The sequence below is a fragment of the Tachysurus vachellii genome, chromosome 13 (assembly GCF_030014155.1).
Source record: "Tachysurus vachellii isolate PV-2020 chromosome 13, HZAU_Pvac_v1, whole genome shotgun sequence".
Classification (NCBI taxonomy): Eukaryota; Metazoa; Chordata; class Actinopteri; order Siluriformes; family Bagridae; genus Tachysurus; species Tachysurus vachellii.
Window position 1 is genome coordinate 19199854 of NC_083472.1, and position 9174 is coordinate 19209027.

The 9174-nt window shown below is 34.4% G+C and overlaps 2 protein-coding genes across 2 annotated transcripts; both read left to right on the plus strand.

Moving 5' to 3' along the window:
* The first annotated feature begins 638 nt into the window (after nt 1–638).
* Nucleotides 639–4816, plus strand: spon2b (spondin 2b, extracellular matrix protein). Its single transcript, XM_060884507.1, has 6 exons — nt 639–895; nt 1442–1680; nt 1855–2078; nt 2405–2596; nt 2687–2870; nt 4035–4816. Exons 2-6 carry the CDS (start codon nt 1452–1454, stop codon nt 4220–4222), a joined length of 1017 nt encoding a protein of 338 aa, XP_060740490.1. The 5' UTR covers nt 639–895; nt 1442–1451; the 3' UTR covers nt 4223–4816.
* A 159-nt stretch (nt 4817–4975) lies between these two features.
* Nucleotides 4976–8318, plus strand: si:ch211-255i20.3 (transmembrane emp24 domain-containing protein 11). Its single transcript, XM_060884515.1, has 5 exons — nt 4976–5261; nt 6343–6431; nt 6526–6651; nt 7611–7757; nt 7953–8318. Exons 1-5 carry the CDS (start codon nt 5129–5131, stop codon nt 8100–8102), a joined length of 645 nt encoding a protein of 214 aa, XP_060740498.1. The 5' UTR covers nt 4976–5128; the 3' UTR covers nt 8103–8318.
* The last annotated feature ends 856 nt before the right edge of the window (nt 8319–9174 follow it).

Here is a 9174-nt window from a genome sequence, read left to right on the forward strand (position 1 = left end):
AGGTTTCATTCCATATTAATTAAAAGTGTGCTAATATCCCTAGTCACATGTGATATTCTTTTCATGCCTTCATTTTTGTTTCACATCTGAAGGCAGCCAGCCAGTAATTCTGAAGGGCACCATATGTGAGTGTTCATATTATTTGCCAATTTCTGGAGTAGTTCCACATTGACCACATGGAGTGACATTTCACACAGCTTGAATGAATAATCTACTGGTAACAACTGACCTCAGAATGATACAGGCATGAAACCACATGTTCATCTCATTTTTGTTAGAAAATCCATGAAGTAAAAATGACACAAAGCAAATTGCATATTCAAGGCTCTCATATACAATTCCTTCCTCTAAAAAAGAATGATTTGAAGTACAGTGCATATGTGCACATGTCTAACTGGAAATAAAGTGTTAGGAAACTAGAAATAGTTGTTAAAAAGTTGCCAAAACGTGAGCATGTGGAAGCAATTGTGGGTGGCATGCGGGATCAGTTAGCTTAAGGGTGAGTGGCAGTGGCTGCACTGCAGAGGCAGAAACCAAGTCTATTTCCACACTCACATCAGCACACTCCACCCTTCTCACTCTTCGTCTCACTTCAACAAAAGACCTCAAGCATTTTCCCAGCAGGAGGAGTAGAAAATCTCCTGATTCCAACTATGACATGTTTAACCTCAGTTGCGTGCTCGTGAACGAATCCTTCATGGAATTGTTAGATGGAGGATGGAGCGCTCGTTTTTGGGAGGGGTCAGGAGGTTATTGATACGATTAGACTGGGGGGACTGTGGAAATGCATAAATAGCCAAAAGGAGTGATCGAGTCTTGCAGTCTCTCTCAGACAGCCCAGGCATAGGTGACCTCCACTTCTTCTGCAGAAAACTCATCTGTCTCTGCAAAGCCAGTAAGTATTGCTCATGCTCTGTTTAATCAAACTGTGAAAATCCAATTTTTACTTATACATTGAGATCAATTCACACATTTCTTCAAGATGTTGCATGATATTGGTGCATTGCTGTAGACTTACAAAGAAGACTCTTGCACCAAATCATGCTATTAAAAGTGTATGAAAATATATAACAATATTTATATACTATACAGTTTATGCACAACATTTCGTGTTTTCAAATCTCATACAATGTCTGGTTAAATATATACATACATACACATATATATATATATATATATATATATATATATATATATATATATATATATATATATATATATATATATATAACAACCAAACCATTGTTTACTTAATTCAAGCTTAAACTTCAGGACATTTGATTGTAAAGGCACACGCTGTCCTCGGTAGTAAATAAGCTTTTAAAATCCAAACTGACAACTGATATAGATGTTTCATTGTTCCTAGTTTCATAATGTATATGCTTGCCATATGTGACAGGAGCGAATAACATGCCTACGTTTAATTTCAATATTCTTTCAGAGAACCAGCAATGGAAAAGATGAAAACCGTCTGTGTAAGATGCTTGCTCTGGTGCTTCACCTTAATGGTAACCCTGCTTAGTGGAATTGCCACCATGCCTGTGAGTGTAGTGGACTCACTTTGCACTGCAACTTCAACAGCCAGGTACAGACTAACATTTACAGGCAAGTGGAGCCAGACTGCCTTCCCCAAGCAGTACCCTGTTTACAGGCCTCCTGCTCAGTGGTCTCCACTGATTGGTGAGTGAAATATTCTGAATATCAAAGGGATTATTATTATTATTGGACATATTGCAGCAATATGTGTGCAATTACTTTAACATATTTTTTTAAATCGTCTGACTACTGAACACTGGATATTTATAATTGTACTATGTTAAAAAAGGATCTCAGTGCTTCTTATACTGTTTTCAGGAGTAACTCACAGCACAGACTACCACATCTGGCAAAAAAAACAATATGCAAGTAATGGGGTGAGAGAGTTCTCTGAAAAAGGAGAGGCTTGGACTCTGATTAAGGAGGTGGAGGCAGCTGGGGAGCGCATCCAGGGTGTATATGGCCTCTTTTCCACGCCAGCTGTGCTAGGAGGGACGGGCCAGACAAGCGTGGAGTTTGAGGTGTATGCCAGGCACAACTTTGTAAGTTTAATACAAATAATGTACACACACACACACACAAACACACAAACACACACACAATTTCAGACATTTTATTAATTCTAAATAAATTTAAATTGGTTTATAATCTGTAAACTGAGTAAAACCTTAGACCATAGAAACAATTATGTTAAAGGTATAGAAATTCTCACAAATTATTCATTGAATATATTTAAAAATCCACCAAGTGGTTATCCAAGCCTTCATCCCTGTCTTTAACATCTACAACTTGTAAATTGCTAGTTTGCTGTGCTGAGTTCACATGTGCCTAAACCCAACAAAATTCTATCACTGTTCTTGTTTTACAGTTGTCTTTTATTATGCGGATTGTGCCAAGCCCGGACTGGTTTATTGGGATAGACAGTATAAATCTGTGTGATGGAGACCACTGGAAAGAAAACATTAGCCTTGATCTGTTTCCTTATGATGCTGGTACAGACAGTGGCTTTACTTTTTCTTCACCCAAATTTGAGACCATTCCCCAGGACAAAGTCACGCAGGTAAACATGAGAAAACAATCAATATTTCTAGACAATCAATACTCATAATCACTATCAGAGGTCACACTTATTTTTGCTTGTTTTCCTCAGATAACATCATCATTTCCAAGTCACCCTGCTAACTCGTTCTTCTATCCACGACTGAAACATCTTCCACCGATTGCCAAGGTCACACTCACCAAGATCAAAAGCAAACATATTTTCAGTTTGCAGATAGAGCCCACACAATCCAACCAAATTCCAACTGGCAATGAAATAGACGAGTCTCTCATAAGTAAGTTATAAAATATTATAATACATAATATATTTTTTCACAATATTCAATATGCCTCAATCCAGCTAAACAGCACAAAACAAGACATACTCAAACTCAAATACATCTATAGCCATAAAAAGAGCTTTTACTGTATCTCATACTGTCTTATACACCAGCTTAAATGTAAGTCATGTTCTTTGGAGAGAATGTATGGTAATCAAGTGTGGGCTTGTAGCAAATTGTGTCAGCAAAAAAAAAAACAACAAAAAAACCTTTCACCCATCTCCATGGTTACCAAAACAACAAACCCAAACAGGATTATGGGGGTCGGTCCATTTGGAGGTTTTCTGCATCAGTCACGAAGAATTGGTCATGGAAACAAAATCTTATGTCAAGTCCAGTCATGCTTTTATCTTCATGTGCCAACTCTCTGTTTTCCCACTTTTTCAACAACTTCAATATGTCATAGTGATCAATGTTTTACAAGGTTGTAACTTCTGGAAGGATTTTGAAAAAAAAAGGAGATTTCTAGTTTCATTATGAAGGATATCTATAACAGATTTTGTTTTCAAGAAACATTAAGATCATTGTCTATTTATCAATTGAAGGGGGCATATAGTTCATTTCTAATTATATACCTGCTAGATATCCAAACCTAATTCCCAATATACCTTATTATGAGTAGGTAAACTTCATGATCCGCATGAGAAAATCGCATGCTCCTCTATGAAATCTACTTACATTTACATTTACATTTACATTTACAGCATTTGGCAGACGCCCTTATCCAGAGCGACGTACATAAGTGCTTAAATCTCTAACATTGAATACATTAATGCTGGCTCACTAAGTTACATACTTAAGATACCATGAGTTTAAAACATTTGTTCAAATTTAAAACATTTGTTCAAAATAATACTTAATTATAATAATAATAATTAATATTATAATATTATTAATAATTAATAATTATAATAATAATTAATACTTGCGTTAATCGATTGAGTTGTGATTGAGTTACACATAGTAAAACATATAAAAGTTAGACCTTAATGAACACTTCTAAACCACTTATAAAATGCATCACATAAGACTGAAAAAGGCGCCATGTACAATTGTATGTTGTACAAATTTCATTGACTGACTTCATGATTATAATGTTTACATTGTGTTGGTCCTCAGATACTCCTCTTGACTGTGAGGTGTCTGCGTGGTCACCATGGGGTTTATGTAAAGGTCAATGTGGTGAGGACAAAAAGAAAGGCTTGAGATATCGTACCCGCTACATTCACATAAAGCCTGCTAACAACGGCTCTGTCTGTCCACCTCTCGAGGAAGAGAAAACCTGTGTGCCTGACAACTGTAAGTGACGGTCTGTTGCACAACATCCATCAGTCCATTTCATCCTTTTCTTCATTCAAAGCACAATCCTGTTTGGCCTACAGATTCCCAGTGTTTTTAAAATATATAGTGGAATTGCATAAGTTGTTCAGGGTTTTTTAAACGACACTACTGCTTTACTGGCATCATTTTTAAGGAAATATACATTGTGGATTCATGAGTATTGTGATATGGTTTTTTTTTTTTTGTCAAATTGAACACCTCTACATCAGTTATAAAGTCAAAGTGAATGTTTCATGATTAAAAAGTGGGATTTCACTGGAGAGCTAATACGTGTCATGTGAAAACGCAAAAACAGCATTTTAATAACTCTTAAATACTCTAATGTTGCTTATAATTCAATTTAAGGTGCTATAGCTATTAAAAAAATACATAATTAAAAGATTGTTGAATTTATTGTGCGTATCGGACTAATTTGACCTGGTGCCCCCTGGTGGAATGACCGAGCAAGACAAGTACTTTACTTTTGTTAAAAGTGTGGTATGGTCGATGTCTGTATATTCAGTGAAGTACTCTGTACATATCAACTGTAAATATGAAAACAATAAACTGTTTCCATTCAACATGTGTGTCAATGCTTCAGCTACAATACCAGGCCTGATGATTACAGTGATGTAGGTTGATGTATATAGTTCTCCATTAAGCAAAGAAATACAACAAGGTTAACTATTTGGTCTCTTTGTCAACTTTAATCACCAGCTGTGGTCTTATCACTCTTTTTCTTGTAACCTTGTTTGAACAGCACTAAGTCATGCAGGTGGACATTTCACACGTTCGCAGTTGTGTTCACACAAAACTACTACAAAAATCCATACTGTACATTTCTTAGTATTCCTTTAGTTGTATATCTCTTTACTGAAACCAAAAGGATATCCATGATGAATTTCATCCAGACCGGCCTTCTGATATCATGCCTGGTTATTTCGGCTCCAGCAATGTACTTTGAGCTGTCACAGCAGAAGGAAAGGTGTATAATCGAGGAGATTCCTGAGGACACCCTTGTCACAGGTAAAGAACTTTAATATATAATGTTTTTACAATATCCAACAAGATACCTTCAGCTCCAGGGTATGGCACTGTTATACTGATATAAATACATTGCTGCTGTTATGCTTTTAAAAGTATAGATAATATGAATATAAATATTTCTTTGTTATTTCTATATTTTCAGGGTATTTTTAAGCAGACTGTCTGCTTTTTAAAAGAATAAACATTCCACACAGAGATAGCAACAGTGTTAAATAGATTTAAAAGCTAAATAGCATGTTTAGACAGACATTTGGACTAAATATATATTTGTAATACTTTTTACTTTTATTATTAAAATTGCAAGCTTTTACTGTGACAGACTGTGATAAAACTGTATATTATATCTTTACTTTTCATACAATAACATTTGATTAATATAAATGATAATGTGAAAAAAATGTTTAAATTGTTCACAGTCAGTATGACAAATTCCGATAAACAGTGTAAAAAATGTGCTGATGTTTAAGAAAGCCTTGATCTGATGACCCGTTTGGAAATTTTAGGAATACAACATTATAAGGCATGGGATTATATAAAAATAATCAACAATGGGAGGTTGTTTCTGCATTATTACCCTGAAGTTAATCACATTCCTATAACAGCATTCTACTTTATTCCTCTTATTCAACAGCATTTTGCTAACAATTACAATTATTCAGCTACATTTGGTAATTAATTAGTGTTAACTATTTGGTTGAATATCCAGAACAAGGTAGTTCCTATTATCAGTTATTTCATAGCTGTCATCTATTTCTTTTCCTCTTTTGATAAAAATAATACAAAGACAGCTTGTCATGTTACTGAGAAACAGGAAATCATGAGGCACTCTGTCTGGAAACAAAAGGTTGCACTGGAGACTTCTTCTGGAAATGCTAAATCAAAAGATTTGCCATTTCAACAACTAAACACCTTTCTTTATTAAATAACAACAGTTTTTATAATCTGTTTATTATTAGCTTTAGATTGTCAAGGATCAAAATATGCAGTTTTTTCCCGTCAAATTAAACAAAAGAGCATTCTGCAAACAAAAAGTGTTGTCTGGAGTGTTGTCTTCCTCCAGGTTATATCTTATTAGAACACTGGGATAAAAAGCAGGACCATTCTCCACACCTTGGATTGACCATCACAGTTAAAGACCCTAACCTTGAGGTTGGATACTATTTAATACATGGTAAAAATCTAGATTTTTGCTACTTGCCAGCATTATTGAGTTTAACCCTTATCGTTTTCCTAATGTTTGCAGGTATTGTTGATGAAACGTTTTGGCAAATTTGGAAAATTTACCTTTACATCCCATTTCTCTGGTCAGCATTTCATCTGTGTGAAATCAAACACAACAAGATTTTCTGTCTTTGCAAATGAGCGTTTGGTAAGTCAAGGTCAAAACTTATTGTACATTAGACACAAGACACAATATTTCTGCCAGGAAGTATTTACATCTGTAAAATGTTTAGTTCCATCTAAGTTTTATATCAGTCCTTAGTGGGAAAACTTGAGCCAGTTATAACTCAGTTACATCCACTAACTACAGTTTTGGTCACAACAAGGTTAAAACTAAAGTAAATACTTAAACCTTTTTTTCAATTTGACCTTGGTATTAAATGAAATCTTGTTTTTCTAAAACGCAAAAGGTTAGGAAACTAAAGTGATTAGTTTAGTCAGACTAATCAACTTATCAAAGTTTCATTCTCATGATGTCTCAGGATGTTTTTCCCTTCCACTGTTACCTCTTGCTTGCTCATTGTAGATCTTAATATAAATCTACAAACAGATTTCTGTAATTCTGCATTGTAAGTATGTCTATTTTAAAAAAAAGGTACTCTAAAAAAACCATTTGATTTTTATTGAAATAACAAACACACAAAGATCATCTTGGTTTATATATATATATATATATAAACTTATGGACATATATATCATCTTATTCGTGATAATAACACGGATTATGTCATTGAAGATATCACCACCAGATGGCACTGTTACGGATATTTGTGTATCAGTGATAAAGATCCATGATCCCAGTATTCAACTTTAATATCCCAGACAACAAATTAAAAAACATACAACTTAGAACACATCTATGACAATGAAAAGAAAATCATACACATAATATAACAATGGTCCTTTTTTTGTATATGATAATACTGAGTGTGTTGACTACAACATTATATTGTATTACTAGTTAATGAGGGATGCATGTAATCCTATACTGATTTACTGATTTATTGTGCTGTTTTATTGTGCTGATTTATTGCGATGCTTACAATTCTTTACATCAGTTTCGGTGAAAACTCTGTATGACAGAATACTTACTGTGTCCCTGTACAGAAAGTGCATCTAGATGTGCAGATGGTCGAACACACTATCGACCCCAGTGCTGTCCAGACCAAAGACACCATTGAATCAGTGGAGTTCAAAATCCAGCACCTGATAGGCCAAATGCACTACATCAGAAAGCAGCAAGACTTCGAGAGGGTAAGGAGCAAAGTAAAGAATGAAAGAAAGCGAGGTGACTCCTGTAGTCTTAAACACACAATGCATTTGATGCATTTGACTGCTGATTACTGAGATTACTGAAAAAATGTTTTATCTTTATCCAGATTAATGAAATTATACTTCAAATAAAAGCAAGTTGTATTGACTTTTCTTTGTTTATATTGATAATTACAGGAACGTGAGGAAACATTTCGCCAAATGAGTGAAGAAACAAATGGAAATGTTTTGTGGTGGGCAATAATCCAAACCTCAATACTACTCACTGTGGGATTCTGGCAAATGAGAAGCTTGAAGAACTTTTTCATCAAAAAGAAATTGGTCTAGCAGCATTGTAGCTATGGCTAAATTTGAATCTACCTAAGCTGAGAGCTAACATAATCAGCAAAGATTAGATTTGTCATATAAAGTTAGGTAGCTAAATAACTGTTTCTTTACTATTTGACTAACTAGTCTTTGCCTTATTACATTAAGTGATGTTCTCAACTATGTCTTTGACTGTCTACCTGATTAACATAATAAAGTCTGTACTTACTGTACAAATGTTTACCAGTTTTTCTAGATTAATGCTCGATACCTACAGTGGATTCACACTCCTGTAAACTTTTTCATGTTTAATTTTTTTACTTAATGCATGAAGCCAAGATCAATCGTGTCACATATAGCACAACCAACACAAAAAAAAAAAAGAAAAATTTTAGGGAAAAGAAATTCTAATGAAATATTCATTCATTCATTCATTTTCTACCTCTTATCCGAACTACCTCGGGTCACGGGGAGCCTGTGCCTATCTCAGGCGTCATCGGGCATCAAGGCAGGATACACCCTGGACGGAGTGCCAACCCATCGCAGGGCACACACACACACACTCATTCATGAAATGTTTTGCAAAAAATAAAAAATGTAAATGTGTAAATTTACCATATGGTTTGGGGAATTTACACATAACATGCTTAACATTTATAAGATCATAAGATGTTCTATTTCTACTTTATTGTATCTAATCTGTCATATCTTTATTCTTAATTATTTATGTATTATTTATTATATTCATTACCTTATTTTATTCTTTTTTATACTAAGGACAGTTACGTCATGCTGTGTATAAAATATTAGAATTCAATTTTGACATGTAAAATTTGGATTTGATTTGATCAGTTGTGCAAATAGCAAAGAACTCTAAATGGCCTGATTTCACATATAGCCATAGAGTCTGTGTAGACCAAGTCACTGACATAAATATATTCAAAAAGTAAGCACAGAGATAATGGGAAGATTATCACAACACAAAATCAACAACAACATGACAACATTATCTCGCTCACACACACACACACACACATTTGAAAACACATTATAACACAAAGCCAAATCTAACAACATTATGGCAAAATATCTT